The sequence below is a fragment of the Notolepis coatsorum genome (assembly GCF_963971535.1).
Source record: "Notolepis coatsorum genome assembly, chromosome: 3".
NCBI lineage: Eukaryota > Metazoa > Chordata > Actinopteri > Aulopiformes > Paralepididae > Notolepis > Notolepis coatsorum.
In genome coordinates, this window is record NC_140167.1 from 15,406,872 (window position 1) to 15,433,038 (window position 26,167).

At 44.3% G+C, this 26,167-nt stretch overlaps 1 protein-coding gene across 2 annotated transcripts in view; it reads left to right on the top strand.

Moving 5' to 3' along the window:
- rab11fip5a (RAB11 family interacting protein 5a (class I)) overlaps positions 1 to 26,167 on the top strand; it is a 60,956-nt gene that overhangs the window by 17,115 nt on the left and 17,674 nt on the right. For both annotated transcript variants that reach the window (XM_084310903.1, XM_084310904.1), the window contains exon 2: positions 25,206 to 25,714. In XM_084310903.1, coding sequence (XP_084167029.1) covers positions 25,206 to 25,714 — 509 coding nt within the window. The remainder of the gene's footprint in view (positions 1 to 25,205; positions 25,715 to 26,167) is intronic.

Sequence of the window (26,167 nt, forward strand, 5' to 3'; positions counted from 1 at the left end):
TGTCTGCATGTGGCATTCAATGAATCTGGGTTTGTCTACAACATGACCGTCCCAGTAGTGAACATGGCTTTCATAGGCCTTTTAGCAATAAGACACACTGGTGGGCTGAACACTTTATTTACTTTAGGTGATTCTTATGGCATTTCTGTTTCATGTACAGTAGAGTGACAAGAAACATAGAGGAGAGAGAGAAAGAGGATGACATGTAGCAAATGTCATGGGCTGGATTCAAATCCAGGACATTGTGTTTACACACTGATTACATGTTACACACACCTTAGTTTGGTACACAGATTACATGGTACACACACCGATTACATGGTACACACACCTTAGTTTGGTACACAGATTACATGGTGCACACACCTTAGTTTAGTACACTGATTACAAAGTACACGCACCTTAGTTTGGTACACTGATTACATGGTACACACCTTAGTTTAGTACACTGATTACAAAGTACACACACCTTAGTTTGGTACACAGATTACATGGTGCACACACCTTAGTTTAGTACACTGATTACAAAGTACACACACCTTAGTTTGGTACACTGATTACATGGTACACACCTTAGTTTAGTACACTGATTACAAAGTACACACACCTTTGTTTGGTACACTGATTACATGGTACACACATCTTAGTTTAGTACACTGATTACATGGTACACACATCTTAGTTTAGTACACTGATTACATAGTACACACACACCTTAGTTTAGTACACTGATTATATAGTACACACACCTTAGTTTTGTACACCGATTACATAGTACTAGGGGTGTAACGGTACACAAAAACCACGGTTCGGTACGTACCTCGGTTTTGAAGTCACGGTTCGGTACGGGTTTTCGATACAGTGGGTAAAAGTTTGGCTTTCCATGTTCCACTCAGGGGTGATCAGTAACTTATTGTACTTGTAGGGTTGTCAACGAATATTCTATATTGAAATTAATAATCGACTTGTTCATTTTTTTATATTAGATTGTGAAAAAAAAACGCCCCCGGTGGGCGATAGTTGGTGGTTAACATACCGTTGTATTCGTTTGGTACACAGCCGTACTGAACCTAAGCCGGTCCAGTACTGAAACGGTTCAGTACGGATACGTGTACCTTTACACCCCTACATAGTACACACACACACCTTAGTTTAGTACACACCAGTGACACCAGTGACACCACCCCCCGCCCCCCCCCCCCCATGGCACACATCTCTAGATCTCATTTCTGGGCACAACCATCCTTGGAGCTTAAAATAAAGTATTACTGTTAGTTTTAACAGATTGGCCAAGTGATCTCGCAAAGATCAATATTATGTAACGGGGACATGCCTCTCCCATTGGCTCCCTTCATTGTAGTGATTACTTAGAGAAGCAAACCCCATGCATTCCAGGTCCAGGCACGACTCTCCAAGTCCAAAGAACTATCTGAATATCAGATGGGGGGGGGGGGTTGATGTAATATGAATTACCCTTAAAGGAATTCTGCCAACAATCTATGTTGGGCATTGCATGGAATGATGAGAGGCTTTTGCGTGGGTGGGTCGACACACTGCCAAAGGCCTGTCACTTTCCCCCTTTTTCTTGTACTTTATAAAGCCTTTCACAAGAGGCAGGGCTTCCACGCTGGTATAGTCCAGCGGCTCGTATATCTCGGGTTCCAGGAATTACGGTGGTTTTTGAAATACGCCCTCCTCCTCCTCAACCTCAGAGTTTTGGCCTTTTTCAAGTCTTTTAGTTGTCCTCTCTCGGTGCACTTCAGTTCTGGCAGGCTCCACTCATGGGACACTGAGATGGAAGGACAGGCCTGTAAAAAAAAAACCAAAGCGATGGCTTCTGTCGGAGGAGCCTCGTGAGTTATTGTGATGAGGAATTGTTCGGGCGCCCCGTTTAGTTATGCAAATCGGGCCGTTCTCCAGTGGCCGTGTGCAATATCTCCATCTTTATGAAGTTTGTGCCTAAACTGCTGCTTGATTAAACGCGGAGGTAATTAAATGGATGGACGGTTCGCTTCTAGATTAGGCATGTCTAACATGCCTGTGCTTTAGTCAGCTATTTCTAGGTTTTCGATTGATTGGGGGGGGGGGGGGGGGGCGTCTGGATGTGCTTGCATGCACAGCTGCTAGTGCAGACTGCAGGGAGGGTGGGCGTTGGGTGGACTCACTTCAGGGTTCTGCTAGAAAGAAGCTCATTTCCAAAACTAACACGGTCCTGCTGGGAATTTAGAGCGGTAATAATGGGACTTCCCCTACAGTATGCCTCCTAATCTCCTCTTACTAAGCTACTTTTTTTTTCCATTTGAACTCCTTGCATGCTTCCCAGTCTTGTCTATCCACAATACGCCGGCCGCTGGTGCCGTCTCAGGCTCCAGTTACAGAGGCAAGCCAGGGAACCAGCGGTGATGTGCTGATGGAGGCAGAAAGTGTGTAGATCCAGAAAAAACCTTCACTATGAGCAGACTGTGTGCTTCTGCCTGTATAGGGAATAGTGTTGTGGACCATTTTTAAAGGAACAGTTTGCTTTGTTTAAAGAGCCTGTCTGATTTGTCACAAACCGGTAGTCATTTCAGAGTGAATGAATGAATGAATGAAAACTTTATTAACAGATTGCAGAATGGGTACAGTGCAGTACAGCTCAATACATACAATTGTTAAGGGGATGCAGACCAGAGAAAGACTTTCGTCTTGTTTACATCAGGGTCCCCCATTTTCAATTCATCGTAACATATATGACATACATGACATACAGATAGACAGTACTGCTACATCTATACATTTATGACATACCAGATTTGCAATTACAGTACTGTATTTGTGATACAAAAAGAGTCCAGAAAGAAAAGAGTATATACATTAGGCGTAGAAACTGTACATTGGATTGGGTAGGTGGGGGGGGGACTGTACATTGGAGGTGGTTGGGGGGGGGGGGGTTGGGTAGGAGTGGGGGGGGGGGGGGGGGGTTGGGTAGGAGGGGTGGGTGGGGACTGTACATTGGAGGTGGTTGGGTGGGTGGGGGGGGGGGGGGGGGTGGGTAGGAGGGGGGGGTGGGTAGGAGGGGTGGGTGGGGGACACTGTACAACTGTACAAACAACACTGTACATTGGATTATTGACAAGACCATACTTGGTAATTTACTGTACATTGGAGGGGGTTGTGTTCGGACATTTACAGGGGCCAGTTTCGAGTTGCAGTCTCCCTTAGGTGTTTTTTGAGAGTGTTTTTGAAAGTGGGTAGTGATTCACATTCCTTTACAGCTTTGGGTAGGGCGTTCCACATTGATGTGGCATAATTGCGAAACGTGTTTAGTCCCTTGTTTGAGCCGAATCTGGGTTTAACATGATTTGTGGAGCTCCCTCTGGTGTTGTGATCGTGGTATTCACTGACCTTTGGGAAGTATTTAGTCATGTACATGGGTACCTTGGTCGTGTAGTGTATCTTGTAGACCAGGCCCATTGCAAGTTGCTGTACTCTGTCGTCTACTCTAAGCCATCCTAGGTTGTCAAAGTGGGCAGGGGTGAGGTGGGTTCTAGGAGTAAGGTCAAGCAGTAGTCTGACCAGTTTGTTTTGAGATGTTTGTAATTTTGTTTTTAGCGCCTTTGAGGTGCTTTGGTACCATGAGGTGCAAGCATAGTCGTAGTACCCTTGAATGAGTGCTCCTGCTAGAGTCTTCAGGGTATTCTTGTTTACCAGTGAGGAGATCCGGTACAAGAAACGAGTTCGTTGGTTGACTTTTTTTTATTACATTGGATGCCATTTTGTCACAGGAAAGATTTGCCTCTAGGATGGAACCCAGGTAGGTAATATCTTCTTTCCTTGTGACAATATTGTCACCCACTGTAACTGAGAAGCCGTCGGTCTTGCTGAGTTTGTTATTTGAACCGAAGAGAATGGACTCTGTTTTGCCCATGTGTAATGATAGTTTGTTATCAGCGAGCCATATGCAGATTTTGCTTAGTTCTGAGCTGAGGGTTTTTTCAACCTGTGACTTGTTCTTGTCAGAGACCAGCAGGGCTGAGTCGTCCGCAAACAGGAACAAGTTGCAGTCACAAGCTGATGACATGTCATTTGCATAAATTAGGAACAGTAGCGGACCTAGTATGCTTCCTTGTGGAACACCACAGTTTACTGTGAGGGGGGGGGATAGGGTACCGTTTACCTCCACCATCTGCTCTCTCCCCTCCAGGTAGGATTGCATCCAGCTCACTGATAGACTATCAAAACCAATTGCTTTTAGCTTGTCAATCAGAATGGTGTGATTGACAGTGTCGAAGGCCTTTTGTAGGTCCAGCATGACCATGCCGCAGTATTTGCCCGCGTCCACCTCTTGTTTGATGTGGTCGTTTAAATAGAGAAGGCATGTGTCAGTGGAGTGGGATGTTCTGAAGCCAGATTGGAATTCGTAGATTAGTTTTTTTTCCGCAAGGTATTTTTCGACCTGTTCGTATACAATTTTTTCCATGACTTTCGAGATGGAGGTAAGGATAGAAACAGGGCGGTAGTTGCCTGGGTCTAATTTACTGCCTTTTTTGTGCAGAGGGGTCACTCTCGCAATTTTGAAGTCCTTGGGGACGTGTCCCTGTTTTATAGAGAGGTTTATTATGTGTGTGATGACTGGGGTGATGGCGGCTGCTGAGTCTCTGAGGAATTTGGAGGGGATGTTGTCATGGCCAGTGGCCTTGTTAGGTTGGAGGGCGCTCAGTTTTTTGAGTACCTCATCTGTTGTTACCATTTCCAGTTTGAAGTCGTCTTTGTGGACCCCTAGGTTTTTGTAGTAAGCTACTATGTGTTCTACCCCATAATGCCCTGAGTGGGAGGGTAGTTTGTTTACCAGTGTTGTGGCTATGTTTGTGAAGAAACTATTTAAGTAATTGGCTACATCCAGCTTTTCTGTGATGAGCGTGTTGTCCGTCTTTATGTTTATGTTTGAGAATCTGGTTTTAAGTTTTTTACTGCAGCCTAGTTGGTTATTGAGTAATTTCCAAAGTTCACGCGGTTTGTTTTTGTTTTCCTCGGTTTTGTCATTGATGAATTTTTTCTTTGCTGTTTTGATCATGGAGTTTACATCATTTCTTAGTCTGTTTCTTTCCAGTTTGAGTTCCATCACGTGGGCTTGGAGTTCACTGCTCGTGCTTATGTTAAGCTTTGACTGACTTTTACGAAACTCAGAGCATTTTTTGTCTCTGGTTTTCATAGCGGTCAGTATTTCAGCGTGCATCCACGGCTCAGCGCGATTTTTTACCCTGGTGGTTCTTAGGGGGGCCATGTTGTTTAGTATCGTTGAAAATTTGGTTTTGAAGCCAAGCCATGTTTCTTCAACCAGTGTACCATTGAGCTCATCTGACCAGTCCAGACCCTCCAGTTCAAGGTTAAAGGCCTCGCTAGAGTAGGTTTTTAGGTCTCTAGATGTGACTGTTTTGTGACAGCCAGCCTTTTGTTTTAGCTTTTTGCGGGTACAGAATATCATATAATGATCACTTAACCCGCATGCTATAACCCCTTTATTGGCGATCTTGGACTTGTCAGAGGTCAGGATGAGGTCAATGGTAGTCTGAGTTGACTCACACACACGTGTGGGTTGTGTGATTAGTTGGCTGAGGCCGTGCAGATCACAAAACCTATTGTAGGATTTGAAGACGGGTGCATATTTTTGTTGCATATCCGTGTTCCAATCCCCAATAAGAATCATTTCTGTATCCTCAACTCCAGCTAAGCACTCATCCAACACGTCATAAAAGCCATTTTGGTCTGGCGGTCTGTAAATTGTGCCGACTAGAACAGATTTAGCCCTTTCAAATAGAATTTCTACAAAAACAGTTTCAATAGCCTCATGATCTAGGTCTGTACGGTTAATAAATTTGGTGTCTTGATGGATGTACATACAGACACCTCCTCCATGCCTGTTCCTGTCATTGCGGACTAAAGAATAGTTCTCTAATTCAATTTCCGGGTCTGTTACTGATGGGTCCAGTTTGGTTTCTGAGAAACATAGTATGTTTACCTTTCCGCTACTGAAATGATTTCTTATTTCTGTCAGTTTGTGCCTGAGGCTATTTACATTAAGATGAAAGATATGTAGTCCGTTTTTATCTGCTGTGTCGTCAATATCATTGAGATAAAGGTAGGATTCTTCTTCTGTGGGAAGGGGGGGGGGCTCTGTGATGTCCGGAGGGGGGGTGGGGGATCCTAGTCCGTGTGGTTGATCTTGTGGCGGTAGGTGGGGAGGGGGGGATGGGGTCCTGTGTTCATTGATGTTAGGAGGGGGGGTGGGGATGATCCTTTGTCCTCTGCTGGTGTATTTGGTCGGTGTGAAAACCCGCGACGTGGGGGGGGGGGGGGGGGGGGCTGGTTGCTGTCCTCAGATGTCTCTGGAGGCCCTCCGTTGTGGGGGAGGGGGGGTGGGTCGGTTAGTCTAGCTGTCCTGGCGGGGCTAGCCGAGTCAACCGGCGGGTCCCTGGTGCTCACGTCCCGCGCTGATATGAGTCCCCTGATTGCAAGCTCTCTCCCTCTTGCATCTCGGCTCCTCTGCTTGGGCTTCGGTGAGGGGATGTCGCCGCCTGCTGGTCGGTTGGTGCATCCGCTGGCCGTTGTGTCCTGGGCCGGCGACGGTGTGGAGATGCATGCTATTGACGGTGTGAGGATGAGCCGTTGATTCTTCGCCTGTTGGCGCGTTAAAACAGGTCCTGGGTTCTGATGAATGTCTCCAGACAGGAGCAAATACAATAAAAACATCGATTTTCTATCAAACTTGCCTGTCGGGGGTAGTCTCTTTCTTTCGGGATTCGCCGTCAACAGTCTGTGAATAGTTGCCGCTCCAATAGCCGGATGTTTACTCTCCGAGCCATTCAACAGGTAAAAGTCACAATGGGACTGTAGATTTGCGCGTTTGTTGCCTTCCACCGCCGTTTCCTGACGATTCTGTGCTGAATTCAGGCACACGTCTGTAATCCAAAGTATGGCGAGCAAGAAATGCATAAATATTCCTGTATATCTTCTTTTTGTTGATTTTTGTTGTTGGTTTCCATGGGAACAGCAAGAGCTGGATATTCTGCGACCGTTCATGTCGAGAGCCGGAGTGAGTCCATGATGTCCGTTAGCGTGTCTCTGAGAAAACAAACGTCTATGTTGTTAATAATATGGTCAAATGGTTTGCAAGTTGTTTGGAAAATGCTACATATGATTTTTTTCAGAGACATGCTAACGGAACTAGTGATGCACCGATGTGAAACTTGTGGCCGATACCGATAACCGATATTAATATTGCTGTTCTGGCCGATACCGATATTTACCGATGTCGATATCTCTGTATAGAAAACACTTTTTTATGATAATCAAATAAAGAGCTATTTTCCAAAACGCTTTTTTTTTTTTTTTTTTTTTTTTTTTTTTTTTTTTTTTTTTTTACTTTTGTAACTTATTTTGAAACTATTTAAGGTCAAAACATGTCAAAAAATTCAAATATGTTTTTTATATCTGCCCATATCGGCCCTATCTTGATATCGGGCCGATACCGATGTGTAAAAAAAATCGCCATATCGGCCGATATTATATCGGTGGCCGATATATCGTCCATCACTAAACGGAACCCATCGACTTCCACTAGCACACGGCTAACAAATGACAACTATTTCTACTTCCAGTGTCTTGACGCAAAGCATTCTCTGATAAGAGTGAAATGGTCTTACATAAAGTGCTATGCCTGTGAGCCGCCACTAGGGGGGCTAAGTGTGAGTGAATTTCTGAATTACTGCATGAGTGAGTGAGTGAGTTAGTGATGTTGCCCACCACGGAGGCGCTTCGCACCAAAAAAACAAAACGCTGGCGCCAGACGGTGCTTTTTGGAAAGAAATTACTTATTTTTTTTATCCACTTTTTCTCTTTTTCTATTTTTTTCTCCCATCCCAATTTCGCTGTGCCAATTCTCCCCTCCCCTGTCTTGAACGTTGCTCACATATGCCCCCCACTGGCCGGTTGTAGGGAGGATAGAAGCCTTGCATAACGTGTCCCCTCCGATACACGAGGAGGCAGCCTGTCACATCTTTTCACCTGCCAGCGCGGACTCGCATTGGCGAGGTGTAACGCATGGGAGACTCACACTACCCCCACCATTTCCTGTCTCTGCTGTGCAGGCGTCCCCCAACCGACCTGTAGGAGTCGCTGTCCACAACGTCCAGATTACCACCCATTGACTTCCACCACTGCCAATTGAGTTAGTATGACGGCCGGCCCAAGCCGGAGGCAACGCCGACAGCCGGATTCGAACCCGGAGTCTCTTGCGTTGGTGACGAGCACAATGTCCGCTGCGCCACCCAGCCGCCTAGATTGAAATGACTTTTAAACAAAGTGAACTGTTCCTTTTTTAAGTTATACTGAAGTTAGCCATGGGGTCTGACCAGTGACCTGACAAGTGATCCTAGATCAGTGCTCTTGTTACCCCCAGAAGAATGAATACAGGGATTGTCCTTTTTCACAGGTGCAGAACCAGCTTCTCTGTGGAGGCTTAATGAGCTCTGCGATAGCTGTATTATGTGAGTTATACAGTATAGCAGGGTAGGCATGGAAGGAAGAGAGCTCTTATTTAGTCTAACCCTTACAGGTGTACGACCACACCCGTTTGTTTAGAATTTTGAGAACTTAACATTCTTTACCGGCTTTCAGGCTCATACCGCTCTAAGATAGGGTATCGGTAATTGATATTGGGCCGATACCGCTCTAAGATGGGGTATCGGTAATGGATATTGGGCTGATACCGTGCTAAAATAGGGAAAATGTATTCTATCTCAATCAGTTTTTCCCCCCCAGTGACTCCAGACTAATGTTCCACTGTATGGGATCATTCACATCATATGAATTGAAAATGGAGGACCCTGATGTAAACAAGACGAAAGCATTTTTCTGGTCTGCATCCTCTTAGCAGTTGTTTGTATTGAGCCGTACTGTACTGTACCCCCATTCTGCAATCTGCTAATACAGTTTTCAATCAATCAATCAGTAGTTTATATCTGGCGATACTTAAAATCCCAGTACAAAAGCACCGTCGGTGTATCCCCTAGTTTAACACATAAACACAGTCAGAATGTTGGCTGATTCTCTGTCGGTGGTTTCAGGCAAAGATGCTTATTGTTGATATATCCTAATCCAATGCTGCCTAGTACCAGGTACATGTACGCTGAGGAGGCTTATTCCAGGGCCTATCTCGCAAAAAACAAAGGTTACAAAAGTTTCTCCCAGTGCATTCGCTGCTACGGTACATGCTTCAGCCCTCATCATTTTACATAAAGTGCCTACAGGCCGCTAGACTGGTATGATTACTATGAGAGAGAGGGAGGGAGAGAGAGGGGAGAGAGAGGGAGAGAGATTCCATACCTTCGCCCACATCTGGGAACACTATAACAATGTTTTGCAGAAATTGGCCTTGAACCCTACAATAAAATTGGTCCGGTGTAATAATGCTGTTGGTCTGCGATCCGGTGGATTTAATTTGATATGCGATTGCACAGGGTTCACAGTGGCAACATCTGTTGTGAACGGGGGGGGGGGGTTGGTGTTAGTAGTAGCCTCGCTTCAGTGCAAACATAATATTATGTTAACCACCGTTCCTGCTCGTACAGTATGTGCCGTGAACTGCTTTTGTCCAGTGACTCTCTGGTTTACTATCCAATGAACTTGCATAAGAGCAGGTCCAGGACCAGCCAAAATAGTTCATTTTCTCCTTTTACAAAACAACTGGCACTGAACTGCGTCTAGGCCTGCCGAGTTTGGTTTAAAGCCCCAAACCGTAATTCTTTTTTTTCTTCTTTTTTTCATTTCTTTTTTTTACCATGTGGGAAATATTCATATGCATTCTTCACTTAAAGGAAAACTCCAACATTTTGGGAAATTAGCTTATTTGGCATCTACCCTGGAGTTAGACAAGAAGATACATACCCTTTTTCTTCTCTGTGCATGCAGTAGGAGTAGGAAGACACGCACCATTAGCCTAGCTTAGCGTCAGTCACTGGAAGTAGGTTCCTCCATTAGCCTAGTTCCAAACGTCTTCCTACTCCTACTGCATGCACAGAGAAGAAAAAGGTATGCATCTTCTTGTCTAACTCCAGGGTTCCCAAAATGCTGGAGTGTTAAGATGCATACCTTTTTCTTCTCTGTGCATGCAGTAGGAGTAGGAAGACGTGCACCGTTAGCCTAGCTTAGCGTCAGTCACTGGAAGTAGGTTCCTCCATTAGCCTAGTTCCAAACGTCTTCCTACTCCTACTGCATGCACAGAGAAGAAAAGGGTATGTATCTTGTCTAACTCCAGGGTAGATGGCAAATAAGCTAACTTCTCAAAATGTTGGAGTTTTCCTTTAATGGAAAATAAGTTTGGTGGAACTTTCTTAACCCGTCATGAAGCAGAATATAAGTCTTATTTTACTCCAATGTTTACAAACATTACCAACTTAGGAAAACCTTTTACAGCCACAAAATAGAGCAGATCTATGCAATTAAAACTCGTATGTATCTATTGTTAATCCTCCTCCCATCATCGAACTCTGTCAACTATAGAATGAAAACATTGCAAATCTTTTTTTATACATTTTCTTTGGTGGTGGGGCCCACCCGTTTGTTAGGTTTGGATCTCTGATTGGGCCTTTAAAGATACAATGCTGTACTGTGTATAATAGTTATTGTCAGAGGAGCCTGTGGTGAGGAAAAGACTCATCACATCCAGATGTGGAATGTGGTTCACTTCTCGTCTGCTTCATGGCTTTTCACAGACTGTGAAGCCAGGCCCTAGTTCTGCTGTTCAGACTCTGAAGCCAGGCCCTAGTTCTGCTGTTCAGACTCTGAAGCCAGGCCCTAGTTCTGCTGTTCAGACTGTGTAGCCAGGCCCTAGTTCTGCTGTTCAGACTGTGAAGCCAGGCCCTAGTTCTGCTGTTCAGACTGTGAAGCCAGGCCCTAGTTCTGCTGTTCAGACTGTGAAGCCAGGCCCTAGTTCTGCTGTTCAGACTGTGGAGCCAGGCCCTAGTTCTGCTGTTCAGACTGTGAAGCCAGGCCCTAGTTCTGCTGTTCAGTCTGTGAAGCCAGAGGCCTAGTTCTGCTGTTCAGTCTGTGAAGCCAGGCCCTAGTTCTGCTGTTCAGACTGTGAAGCCAGGGGCCCTAGTTCTGCTGTTCAGACTGTGAAGCCAGGCCCTAGTTCTGCTGTTCAGACTGTGAAGCCAGGCCCTAGTTCTGCTGTTCAGACTGTGAAGCCAGGCCCTAGTTCTGCTGTTCAGTCTGTGAAGCCAGAGGCCTAGTTCTGCTGTTCAGACTGTGAAGCCAGGTCCTAGTTCTGCTGTTCAGACTGTGGAGCCAGGCCCTAGTTCTGCTGGTCAGACTGTGAAGCCAGAGGCCTAGTTCTGCTGGTCAGACTGTGAAGCCAGGCCCTAGTTCTGCTGGTCAGACTGTGAAGCCAGGCCCTAGTTCTGCTGTTCAGACTGTGAAGCCAGGCCCTAGTTCTGCTGTTCAGACTGTGAAGCCAGGCCCTAGTTCTGCTGTTCAGACTGTGTAGCCAGGCCCTACTTCTGCAGACTGAAGCCAGGCCCTACTCTCTGGTCACTGTCGATCAACGGGAGGGCAACGTTATATCCTGTTCAGTCTGGTTCACGTTGTATTTTTCATATTCAAAGACGGGAGATCTGCAGGGCTGGGCAATTACTCGGAAAAAAATCTCATTTCTAAGTTATGACACTTTTTTTTTTTTATAATTTTTTTTTATAATAAATATTTTTTTACTTTACTTTTTAAATGATTTTATTGAAAAAATAAGAATCGTGAGAGAATCGTGGTCTCTATTCTTAAAAAGAAAAATCGTGATTAACATTTTTTGCAAGAATTGCCCAGCCCTTAGTCTTTAAATGTATTGCGAACCCCATCATCTGTGATGATAATAAAAACGATTCCTGCGAATAACATGCCAGATAGATCTCTAGTTTTGTCGTACAAAAGCAAAAGAAGAGCCACATGCTACTAGCGGGTTCCAACATCCGGGTAAAGATCTGTGGCAGAGGAACTTTAGCACATTCTGCCGTGGGTTTTTGCCGCCCACCGTCTGAACGCAGCATTAGGCTCACATTACCCTCGGTAACACTCGGTCCAGGAATCCAGGAGTGTTTCCTCCGCTGGGCTGCGCCGCCCGCCCCTCCCACGCACACTCACAGCAGCTTTGTCTGAAAGTCTGAACATAACGGCGGATAAAGCGGCTTGATGAGATAACCTTGTTTTGTAATATCATCCCCCTCTCCCGGCTCAAACGCCGCTCAGGTGGGCCCGCCCCCGTTCCCCACGTGGTCGAAAGTATTAACCTGAAGTCGGGCGGCTTCTGGAAGGGATTGTTCTTTTCCATTCCTAACTGAGAGAGGGGGGGGGTGTGTGATGAGGAGATTGTATCATACTGGGATGGGGTGGAGTGTGATTGGGATTGTGATTTCCTGTTTTTGGGCGATGGGGAAGCAGATATCCAGCTGTGCTCCCTCTTTCCAGAATGGGATTGTTTACAAAGCTCTGTTGTCTCTCCAGGACTCTCGAGGGCCCGCATTTGCATACCTGTCCCAACGGCAGTTTTTTCCCAAAACCATCTTGGTTCTAAGATTATTCTTTTTTTTTTGGGTTTGGTTTTGCGAAAATCCACGAGCACTTTGTTCCAGTTGAAACAACAATCGACTTAGATGATCTTAGTGGTGCTGAGTTGCTTTTGGCAAAACAAGGCTCCATTCAACAACAAGCCTCTGTGTTGTTCATGCAGGCTCTTCATAGGGGCCGAATATTGTATTGAATTCATATTGATATCACAATATGAACTAACACAATATCCATATATAGCAAAGACTGCAACCTGGAGCATTTTATAATGATTTTTTTATCATTCACGTAATAACTGATAGAAAGTGAGATTGCCGACACGGGTCACTCAAGTCCCTGAATACAAGGCCTACTGTATATAGATACAAGTAGATGGATCATCAAAGGCTAATCCATTGGGAGAGGTTATAAAATAGGGTTATTCATAATATACTTCTGAAAGGCTTTTAACTGCATGACAAATGGATAACTGAAAAAGTCTACCAGTCTAAATATGAGTTTTAGTCTTTTTACCAATGGGCACATATATTTCACATTTCATTCAGAGTTAATTATATTGTTATTTTTTCTCATTTTTATATTCGGATCTAATTTTATTGCCTATATTTATGTCTTTCTACTATTACCCTGCCCATACCAATACCCCCCCCCCCCCCTAAAAATTCCAAATTTGACCCCCAAGGGGATTAATAAAGGAATATCTTATCTCATTGGTACCCCTGACTATTTTCCTAACCATAGCTTTTTTAGATTTAAACATGTTTACTTTGTTAACCCTTTAAAAAAATGGAAACGTTATGGTGATCAACTATAGAATCGCGGAGAAGAAACCTTTCCAAAACGGATCTCTTGGTCTTGCTAACACAGAGGTAGCGCTGTAGAAAATGTCTTTCTCTCTGTGCGTGTACTTCCTCGTATACGTTCAGAAACTCTTCTCTGGCTGCAATTTTATTAGTGTGACCTGGAGATATAGATTCAAGCTAGGTTTATCTCCACGCCGCTTTGGCGGAGCCGGACTCGTCCATTATGTCGTAGACTGATCTTCATGATCGATATTAGGTTTAATAGTGAAACACATATACAAACAAGGTACATGTAGGCTGAATGGGCTTTGGCCGAGAGGAGTGTTTTACAGCGGCCACCTGGGAGACACTGAGGTGGAGGAGGGGATCCAGCTCTCTAGTGCAGGGGTTCTCAAACTTTTTTTTTACCACAACCCCATTTTATTTAGGATTCTTTTTGGCGACCCCACACTGTATCGCGTAATTTCAACGTGGAATTAAGGAATATCAAAATAAAAGCACACGTTGTTGAACTTACACGTTGCCATATGTATTAGACATTTTTATTACAGCACTATGTTATCAATGCAAAATATGTTGCCAGAACATTAAAAAAAAGTATTACTTGCCAATGCGCTGTCACCGAGGCATATTTAGCCAAAATATGTTGCTTAACATTAAAAAAGTATTACTTGCCAATGCACTGTCACCTACCCACGACCCCACTTTGGGTCGTGACCCGTAGTTTGAGAACCGCTGCTCTTTCCCCAAGGGGATCAATAAAGGAATATCTTATCTTATCTTATCTAGTGTGTGGCGGAGTGTTTTCCAGTGGCCACCTGGGAGACACTGTGAGGTGGAGAAGGTGATCCAGCTCTCTAGTGTATAGTGTAAGGTGGGGGTTTGGGGACATTGTCTCACTAGGTGTGAGATTCAAGCTATTGTTGGGACAGACAAAGGGATTCCTGCACGCCGGTGTTGTCCTTGAAGAACTGTAAACCATACATTTTTTTCATTATTTCAAATGATATCGCAATCGCTGCCTGCAATCTGCTTAAACATAATCTCAATATGATATTTGCTCCGTATCGTTCAGCTCTGCTCTCAAAGGAGCACTTAACCAACAAAAGAATGCTGATTTATTTTGTACTATAATCTCACACGCATCCAAAAAAACATTAATTTAGTTTGAGAGTTATTGAGAGTAAATTACTTTGGATATGGCCGCCCACCAGTGATGTCATCAGGGACATTGGATCCTTGTGTTGTGTTAATTATAGCTCCATGAAACGGAGAAACATAGCATTAGCTTGTCTTATAGGGATTGCTACCTAATTTCATTGAGCTGTAATTAACACAACACAAGGATTAAATTGTCCCTGATGACATCACCGGTGGCCATATTCAAACTCGTTTATTCTCAATAACTCTCAAACTAAATGAATGTGTGCAAAACTGTCTTTCATTGGATGTGTGTGAGATTATGTGCAAAATAAATCTGCATTGTTTTTTTTTGGTGAGGTGCTCCTTTAAGTATACTGCCCTGCAGACGCATTTTAACTGCAGCAATAGCTTTAAAGTTCTTTGACTCTCCAGTGATTTTGTAGTTACTGCAATTCTTTAAACCCCTTTTCTGTAAAGCAGAGCAAGTTTGAACTTCTGCAGCCAGGACAAGTGTAGTCTGCTCATTCTGGCCTCTACTGCAGTTTACTTTTTAATTAGACCTCCTGCATGGTTTGGTTGCGTTCAGATCGTGTGCTTCAGAGGCCCCCCCCCCCCCCCCCCCAGTGTCACATGGCCCTCAAAGTGTCGGTGCCACAAATGGACTCGTAAACCTTTTTATTTATACGCTGTATACAAAACCAAAGACACATACCGTGGTAAGAGAATAGCTGTTAAAAGGCCTGCCGTCAGCAGAGGCTGTGGCCCACATGTTCTCCTCCTCCTCGTCGTCGTGACCAGAGCAGTCTGTTGTGGAAACGACCAGATCGTTCACACCCAGCCAGCCGCGTGTTTACTGTTTACCTGAGCTGCTTATTGAGTGACAACAAGAGGTCTGATGGCTTAAAGGTGCTGTAAGTGGTATTTTTTGTTGTTAAAATAAGTGTTAAGTAGCTCTACATTCCGACAGCCATCACTGATGTAGAGTGTCTGGTCAGTGACATGGGTCTCCCCAGTCCCTCCGCTCTGCAGTAAACGGGAAATACATTTTCTGGTATCCCGTTCTCATGTTATCCAATCAGGAGAGAGAACCCTAGATATTTAAAATTATTTCAAGAAATCTCGCCAAGCCATTTGCTGGCAGATTATTTTACTTGTTTCAAGCACGTAAAAAAATAAAAAATTGTCGGACCATTTTTGCGGTGTTGAGTTCTCTCTCCTGATAGGATGAAGTGGGAACAGGATACCATTCATGCACTTGGCTACTAAATAATCTACCTTTCCTATACTACTACTACCTACTGTGCTAATAGTCTTTACTACTATATGCACTCAAGACTGTAGCACCCAAGTTTCAACACAGTTGAAAATGGTACTTACCCTTAGCTGCCGAGTTGTACCCTTCCTGCTGACCTGTTACAGAAGTAAGTCGCTTTGGATAAAAGCGTCGGCTAAATGACCAAATGTAAACGTAAACGGGATACCAGACGATGTATTTCCTGTTTACTGCAGAGTGGAGGGACTGAAGAGACCCAGGTTACTGACCAGACACTCTGTGATGGCTGTCAGAATGTAGAGCTATTATTTTAGACCACTTATTTTAACAAAGAAAGTACCATTTTACACCACCTTTTTTAAAGAGGAATACCACCGGTTTTTAAAATCACATAATGTTCGGCCTGTGCCCCTGGGACAGTTCAGTCAGTATTTGTGAACACGCACCACCACTCTCAGAAAATCAAAAAATCGGAGAGAGAACCCTCCAATTGGTGATGTCACTGGGACGTAAGATGAATGGGGCTCTGATTTTGGGTGGCCATAACATTTTTGCATGAGCTCTTGCACCCAAATGAGGTTTATATTCTAGGATTGCCAGAATAGAAACCTCATTTGGGTGCAAGAGCTCACATAAACATGTTTATGGACTCGTAAAGTCAGAGCACCATTAGTTTCTGGAGGTTTTACATCCGGATTTGACACCGATTGGTGGTTTTCTCTCTCTGATCTCTAGCTTTAGGAGAGAGCGGTGCGTGTTCACAAATGCTGACTGAACTGTCCCAGGGCACAGGAAGAACATGTGTGAATTCTTAAAATGGGTGGCATTTCCCTTAAGTTTCCTTTGAGACACGCTTTCTGAATAGAGGCCTCGCACGGAATGTTTGTGTCGTTCTTTTTCTTCCAGCAGTTTTAGAGAAGGTCAAATATTTGGAAAGCGTGATATTGTTGTTCCACTGTGACTTGTTTACAAGATCCAGTAGTAAGACACCAATTTATAAAAAAAAAAATTTGATATATTTCTCGTATATCAACACATGGCAACCGAGCATTCTATACATTCCGTGAATAGGCCTCTATTATAGTCACAGGACAGGACAGTAGGGTGGTGCAATATTGCAAAAACAATATCACAATATTTATCTTGTTTCTTTGAAATTATGTTATATGATGTCTTTTTTTGTGATGAAATTGCAAAGGGACAGCTTTCCATGGTCTCCTCATTTACATTTACATGTAGTCATTTAGATGACGTTTTTAGTTTGTCAAACAGTGTTGAACTTGAGCGCTACAGACCTCTGCATAATTTAGCATAGTAGGTAATAATGGCAAGGTAGATTCCTTAGTAGCAGTCAAGAGTGCATAATAAGAAATATACCATGCCTGTATTATTACCTAAGCTTCTCCTTTGCAATTTCATCACAAAAAAAAGACATTGTAGTCAGTCAGCATTGTACCTACGGCTTGGTCAGTCGTCCCTACTAACAAAATTGGCAGTGTTAGCGGGTTGGAAGCCGGTGGGGTTTGTGTGTCCTGGTCGTTGTAAACTGCGACTCCTACTCGTCGGTTGGGGCGCCTGTTCAGCAGGGAGGGGATCTGGGGGAAATAGCGTGAACCTCTGCACGCGTTACGTTCCCCCAGTGAAACTCCTTACTGTCGGGTGAAAAGAAGCGGCTGGCGACCCCACATGTATCGGAGGAGGCATGTGGTAGTTCTACACCCTCCCTAGGCCGACAGTGGGGCAATGCACGCAACGACCAGGAAGGGAATTGACATAACGACGGATGGGTGAAAAATACAGAAAGCCCAAAAATGAATAGAATATAAAATATTTTAAAATACATTGTAGAACATAATTTCCATTATTCAATAGACAAATATTATCCAGTTTTTATTTCAAATTCTATACAGGCAATACTCTTACTGCAAATCTCTTACTAATCGCACAAAAAAGAAGATGAGAAAAAGAGTATTGATGATGATATTGTAAAACTATACCAATATAACCTTTGCATGGACTCAACAGTGGGGCGACAGTGACTCAGGAGGTAGTCTGGTAGTCGGAAGGTTCCCGGTTCGATTCCCGCTTCTCCCGGGCAGCGTGTCGATGTGTCCTATGAGCAGGCCGGCACCTTGCATGGTCGCCTCCGCCATTGGCGTGTGAGTGAATGGGTAAAATGTGAGGAACAAGTGCTTTGGATAAAATATATATTTTTAATAATTTATTTTATTTACCATTCATCGCGGGTAAACCTTATAATACAGTGGGTGAGTGATGAAGTTTTAGTACTAAAAAAAAGAAAAGAAAACTGCACTCCTCCCTCGTTCCATGTCATGGATTGGAATGTGAACCCCACCTACGCCACAGGGAGTTGCCTGGGTTTGGCAGAGAGGAGGGGAGATACTATTGTTGGAGCGGTGGAGGGAAACGTGACCCCACACACACACACACACACCTACTGGGCCTTTGAGATGTTGTTGTTTGCGTTCATATTCTAGATGTCTTCAAGCGAAAAGGGCAGAGACACTGGAGCGAGGGGGGCTTTTCACAACCTTTTGTGACGTTCTGATTGTTTTCATCATTTGAAAAAAGTATTTTACTATTGCACTTTGCTACTAAGGAATCCACCATGCCTATACTACTACCTACAATGTCTATATTACTATATTCTATACTACTATATGCACTCAGGACTGTCGCACTCAAGTTCGACACTGTTTGACGAACAATCTTATTGACCCTTAGCTGTCAGGGTACAACTCTTCCTGCTGACTTGTTGTACAGAACTTGCAAGTCGCTTTGGATAAAAGCATCAGCTAAATGTAAATGTACTATGTTGACAGCCCGATATTCCAGTTACGGGACTATTTTTTAATCGTATTCAGAACGAAAGGATCTCTCGCGTAAACAAAACGCCTCAAATGAACTAGAATAATCCTGACCTCCTTTTTTAGTAAATTCCAAATTCCACTATATTATATATTGTCTTCACACACAAAACGACTAGCAACGCTACATTCTTTACTACCTCAGACTCGTGTTGGCTAGATGGGCAGTGGATCAGGCGTGGTGTTAAATCATGCTTGCTACATACAATAGGTAGCAGCTCAGACTGGGTGCAGCTTGCATGCGAGCGTGGCCACTAAATCACTGCATGGGAGTGTCGTTCATTCTATTTCCATTACAGTCTCTTGTAATTAGAAGGGTATGCTGTTTTTATATGCTTATTGTTTCCCATTGAGGTATAAAAAGGCTCATCATTCCTGTACTCTGGGCTCTGCCTGCTATTTATTTGCGTTGCTCTCAGTCACCGTGGAACGTCCTTCTCTAATTGTTTTCTCTGGCATTGTTCTTGGCTGACTTGAGAGACCAAGGCAGGATGATGATTATTACATAATGTCATGCGTAATGACTTGTGTTCTTTTTCTCCATGTCCTATACGGTAATACGGTGATCCTGAGCCAGAAGGAAAAAAAAAAAAAAAAAGGTGGTGCTTCTGGTTTTTGTTATGCCTCGTCTCCACTAGCCAGGGTTTAGCCGTGTCGTGGCCTGTCTGGTACACGGTGAGCGTCTCTCTATTATATTTACAACCTGGCTGGACACCTTTCACAATCTGGACACAATGGTACCACCGACGGCGGAGCCAACCCTGCAAAGTGCCAACCTGCTCATCGGTAGCAGTTGGGGGTTAAGTGTCTTGCTCAAGGACACTTCGACACGCTGCCGGGAGGAGACTGAACCAAACTGGGAATCTTCCGATCACCAGAGGGCCAGCTCTGCCTCCTGAGCCACTGTCGCCCCCCCCCGTCCAGAGCCGGCTGGGACCGGTATACGTCGTTTAGCTTGCGCACCACAGTTGGTGGTGTAAATCTTTTGAAAGGTTGCTCAGCAACCCGGAGAGTTTACAAGAAATGCAATGGGAGACACAAACCCAACCCAACCATACCATGCTAGACCACGACTAGCCCCAGCCAGGCTGAACAGAGCTAATGGAAACGAGGCACAAGAGACTGGTGCAGTTTGTGTTGTAGGCGTCTCTCTACTCTGACGTCTCATCACACATCAGTGTCTCACTCTCATGTCCTCTTTAATTTCCCTTTGAACGTCTCTGTGGTTTGACCTCCTATCCTGCCATCTTCAGGGTCGTATGTTTTGGCTTCCTCTGGCGGTATTATCGTTTAGATTAGTTTTTGTTTTCCTTGTTCGCGCGACATCCTAAGAGGCCTCAGTCAATACAACGTCCTCCTTAATCAAAATGTTATTGAAATCGCAATGTGGGCTAGTAGTGCATTTTCCAAATTGTAGGAGGCTGCGATGTTTGCTAAAAATGTGTGTCATCTCATTCTCGTGGTTGTGGTGCTGGAGAGGAGCCCTGGCCTACATTCATGTTCCACCACCAGGCACCAGCCTGACCTCGCTTACAATATGTGATTGATTGATTGAAAACTTTTTTTTTTGTATCCACTTTTTCTCCCATTTTCTATATTTTCTCCCATCCCAATTTCGTATCATCCAATTCAACCCTCCCCTGTCACGAACGCTGTTTCTTGCCTCCCACAAGCCGGCTGCAATGTGGACTAAGTCATACATAGCACAAGTCCCCTCCGGTACTTGAGGTAACAGCAGTCGCATCTTTTCACCTGCGCAGCTCGATCTCTCAGTGGCGAGGAGTAACGCGTGGGAGGCTCACGCTGCCCCCGACACTTCCTGATTCTACTGCGCAGGCGCACCAACCGACCTGTAGGAGTCGCTGTCCACAACGCCCGATCCCCACCTATCAGTTTCCCACCCCCTAATACGGCCAATGTGTATTAGTATGAACGACCAGCTAAACTGAAAGCAATGTGGAGCGCTGGGCTCGAACAGGCAAGCCCAGCGTCTCCGTCATTCGTGGCGAGCGCCTTGCCCACTACGCCACGTAGCCGCCCGATTGATTGAAAACTTTTATTAACAGATTGCAGAATGGGTACAATACAGTACAGCTCAATACACACAATTGTTAAGGGGATGCAGACCAGAGAAAGACTTTCGTCTTGTTTACATCAGGGTCCCCCATTTTCAATCCATCATAACATAATATGATATACACGACATACAGATAGACAGTACTGCTACATCTATACATTTCATGTACATAAAGTACTAATGCACCACAGGAAAAAGGTACATATTCTACGCTAAGTTATAGCCATATATTGATTGACATTTTTACGAAAATGTTACGTATTAGTCAAATAAGTACATATATTACATATTCAATTTCTTTTGCCTTTTTAACGTTTTTCAGAAAATGTTTGAGCTCCTCTGCTGGGGAACAAACCCCAGGGCGCTCACATGGACGGCGGGTGCCTTTACCTCAAGATTACAGAGACACACTTTTCTGATGGCCTCGCCCCAAACCCTAACCATAACCACGCTGTTACCATAAACTAACCATAACCGCCTAACCCTAACACTAACTTTATATCTTAACCAGAACCATTAAATGTTAAAATCGACCAGGCATCATCATAGTATTGCTCCCTGTCTTGTTTGTTTTGGACTTTTACCGATACAAAACGTAAATAAATGTATTACTTATACAAGAGCTAAATATATTACTATAACATTATACATTATATAGCCTAAGCTTTTTTTTTTTTTTTTTACTGTGGTCGATTAGTACTTTATTTACATTTTCTGATGAGAGATTCCACAGAAACTTTGTAGCTGCGACCAGCAGCTCTATAGGTCACTCTCTTGGTCGGTTAGTGGAATATGATTGACCAATCAACCAACCAAGTTTCCACACCCTCCAGTACTACTGTACTATTAGTTGTCCAGCCCTGCATCATCATAATACCTTACAGTTACAGTAGCAAATCAATACAAATGTCAGCACCCGTCGGCTCACTTTACATTTAACTCGTCGTGCTTTTGTGTTTGTGTTACAAAGGTTTACATCTTCTTAACTCCTCTGATGTCGTGCTTTTGTGTTGCAAAGGTTTACATCTTAACTCCTCTGATGTCGTGTGGCAGTGCTGAAATTACCATCAGAATAGCCTTCTCGAGTTTGTTGTTAACTGTTGCAAATCACATTTACAGGGTATTTGATAATGAATTGATGCCACTGTATGCTGGTGTGTAAGTCGATGATCTGTGCGTGTGGAGGTGACGTGACCGACTGCCTCCGCTGTCCTCCTCGTGGCTAATCACGTAATACTTGAGCAATAGCTCATGACGGGCCATGATATATGGTTATTATATCACAGCTAAGGCGGTGCAGTTCGGCCCGACGTGAAGTGACTCTTCCCCGATCTTGGCACCAAGAGGATTCTTCCTTTTTAACTGGGCATGCATCAGCGCCCCACTCTCCTCCGTAGACCAGACCGTCTCATTTAACAAGGCTAACGTTTCCCCCCCTCAGATACGGAGTGATAATGACTTGTGAAAAGGAATTAGAATCATAGATGTGGGTATACACACTATACCATGGATGATGGCTATGAACCATTGCTCACTTTGAGCTACCCCTTTTATAAAATAATACAATACATATAAATTATAATCAGTGTCCCAGAGTGTGGGTGCGTAACAATTAAAACACCATAGGAAATCAATCAATCAAATTTATTTATATAGCACATTTAAACATGACACTTGTCAACCAAAGTGCTTCACAAAGGATGCTTGGTTCATACACATACAGCTCATTATAGTAATATTCCACAATTATTACATTGATAGTAATAATGGCACACAGTCATAAATTCACCAACATGCGCATTTGTTATACATGCAGGACTCTTCGATCCTCATATCAGAAAATCAGTATGACATTTGGCCTAGATATTGTACTGAAAATGCATCCGCATGAACCACTGTGGAGAGTGCGATGTCAGTGTGATGTAATGGTTCGGTGTCGCAGGAAGCAGATAAATAGAAGACAGGAAATGGGGGGGGGGGGGGGGGGGGGGGGCTGTTAAGACGCAGGTTCCCTCTTGTCTTTGAGAGGTGAGAGAGATCCGTCTTGTTACAATAAGCCGCCTTCCATCCTGTGCCGTTTATTATTATTCGTTGGCACACATATTTTAACAAGAAGTTTAATCTTCATATCGAGTCTTAAAATCTTAAAACAAGTGCAAAACTCTGCTAGTGTGGGGGTGTGCTCCCAAGATAAATTTGCATGTTTTAAAGGCTTTTCTTTAAAACGCGCTGAATTATCTTGAAACGGAAGTGAGAAAACTGAACCGACTTCAAGATATTGCCAACAGATTTCTTGAATCGTTCAGTCGGATCGGAACGAGTAAATTTTTCTCACCCCACTGGCGGATTAGTTTTCACTTCTGTTTTCTGAAAATAAGACCTTAAAGACTCAAAATTTGCTTAAAATACGTTTTTTGTGTCAACGGGATGTTTTTATTTCGGGGGGGGGGGGTGTTTCTGCCAGTCATATCTCGCCAGACGAGACTTGAGTCATTATGTGCTCGGCTAGTTCTGACGCTGTTTTGAGAATTGCTCATTTCTGTTTAACCTAGTCAAGTCAAGTCGAGAGTTTTATTTGTCACGGCATACGAGCATACAGTGAAATGCGGGGGGGTCATGCCCGCAGCGATTGTGCAACAATGCAAGTAATAAGAATAGGAATGAGAATAAGACATTTGTGCAATAATACAAGTAATAAGACATAACAGGTATAATGTACACAACGTTTACAAAAAGCATGGTAAGACATGCTAAGGTCCTGCGATAGTGCTATAAAGGAATCCACCGTTGTTGTGGGCCTTTGTTTTTCCCGCCAGCGGTATCTAGGCCACTCATTGTTGAGGCAGAGATGAGGGTCATTGTTTTACCTCATCGTAGCTCTTCGGCCTGCCATGTCTGTAGACAAAAACAAAGAGGCCCCCCCCCAAGGAATTATGGGATATTTGGCCACACTCCCATAGTCTGGGGGTATCCGTTTAGTAGGACGTAGACTGACCCCCTCAACACACACACACACACACACACACACACACACGCTTCTTCCCTTTGTGAGGACAGATTAACCTTGTTCACACCAACAATGGGGTCATTCACAGTATTTTCCCTGACCCAACCTACTGTGTGTTGATTTGAAAACCACAGTAATTCATCATAATTCCATGCAGGATCACGGGGCGACGGGGCGGTGGTAGCTTGTTATTATTTTGATTGAGTTCATGTGTCACTCGCCGGAATCTTCACTTGACTGCACGTGTCGAAGCTTAACTCAATAATTCAACATTCATCTGGACTTTTTTTCTTTTTCCTTTTTACTAAATATTCTTCAGTACGTATTGCACTTCAACTATGATTGTGACACAGAGTTGAAGGTGTGTATATCTTGTGTGTCTTTCTTACTGTATTTCTTAGTCTTTCTACCATTATGTACCTTTACTACTATGCTACTGTACTTATACCTTCTTCCTATCATGCTAATATAAATGGTAAATGATGCATTTATATAGTGCTTTTATCCAAATCGCGTTACAATTTGTTTCTCACATTCACCCATTCACTCACACATTCACACACCAACAGCGGAGGCGGCCATGCAAGGTGCCAACCTGCTCATCGGGAGAAATTGGGGGGTTAGGTGTCTTGCTCAAGGACACCTCGACACACTGCCTGGGAAGAGCAGGAATCGAACCGGGAACCTTCCGATTAACAGACTACTGCTCTACCTCCTGAGCAACTGTCTATACTACTATGCACTCTAGCTCGATTCTATTTGACGAACAATACTACTGACCCTTAGCTGCCAGAGATGCACCCCTCCTGGTGACTTGTTGGGGCGACAGTGGCTCGGGAGGTAGAGCAGTCGTCTGATAATCCGGAGGTTCCTGGTTTTATTCCTGCTCCTCCCGGGCAGTGGGCAGCGTGAGCAAGACACTTTTAATTGCTCCCGATGAGCAGGTTGGCACCTTGCATGGTTGCTTCCGCCGTCGGTGTGAGTGAATGGGTGAATGTGAGGAACAAATTGTAGAGTGCTTTGGATAATGAAAGTTGTTGAAATTTTCCATTTTTTGTTGTTCACAATCTGGCTTTGGATAAAAACTAGGGATTGTCCGATATTATCGGCCTTCCGATATTATCGGCCGATATATATATATTTTTTTACATTTTTTTCACCTTTATTTACCCAGGCAAGCAAGTAAGAACAAATTCCTATTTTATTTATTGTCAAAAGTATGCACAATGTTGTTAATTCCAATAGATATGTAATGTTAATTACCTGAAATTATTCCGTTTTTTGGGGGGGAAACCCTGCATATATCGGTATCGGTTGATATCGGTATCGGAAATTTAGAGTTAAGAGAATATCGGTATATCGGTAAAAAAAAGCCAATATCTCACATCCCTAATAAAAACGTGTCTCTCTTGTCTTCCAGGTGGTACCGGCTGAACTCCAAGACGGGGAAGAAGGAGAAGGAGCGCGGGGACATCCAGGTGACCGTCCAGTTCACCCGCAACAACCTGACGGCCAGCATGTACGACCTGGCCATGAAGGACAAGGGCCACTCCACGTTCAGCAAGCTGAAGGAGCGCATCCGGGGCAAGAAGCGCTGCGAGGAGGAGGCCGTCTGCGCCATCGAGCCGGCCGGCTACGGGGCGGGGGTGGACCGCGTGCGCAACCGTCTGCCGAGCGACGGCGGCGGCGAGGAGGAGTACGAGGACGACGAGGGCGGGGAGGCGCGCCGGAGCAAGATGAGGAACTTCTTCCTGCGCGGGAAGCTGCGGAAGTCGTCGGACACGCGCTCCAGCACGTCGCTGGGCTCGGAGAGCAGCGAGTCGTCGTCGCGCGGCGGCAGCCTGAGCCCCACCGCCGGCATCAGCGTGGTGGTCTCCGACCTGTCCAACTCGCCCAGCAACAGCAGCAACCTGACGGCGGACAGCCCCGGTGAGAGGCCAGCAGGCGGTTTCTTTCTTTTTGGGTGTTGTTTGTGGTTTTTATTAGATGGTACAGTTAAGAGTGTGGGAACATGAGGGAGAGGGAGAGAGAGAGAGAAGTGGGGTGACATGAAACAAGGCTGGATTCAAACCTAGTACGACATTGTGATCACATGATATGCACCTTAACTTCCTGCACCACCTCTCTCTCTCTCTCTCTCTCTCTCTCTCTCTCTCTCTCTCTCTCTCTTTAGGAAATCAGTTTGAACTTGAACTTGCATTGGTTTGTGATAGATTATTAGTTACTGGGTATTTCACCTATTATACCTCATATTTGGTACCATTTTGAAGCTAACAACTAGGGCTTTCCAATGATATAAAATAAGTGTATGATTATCATCATAATTTTTATTATTATGGTTCATATGTAGTTGTACTTACTTGAACTTGTTGAAATTAAACT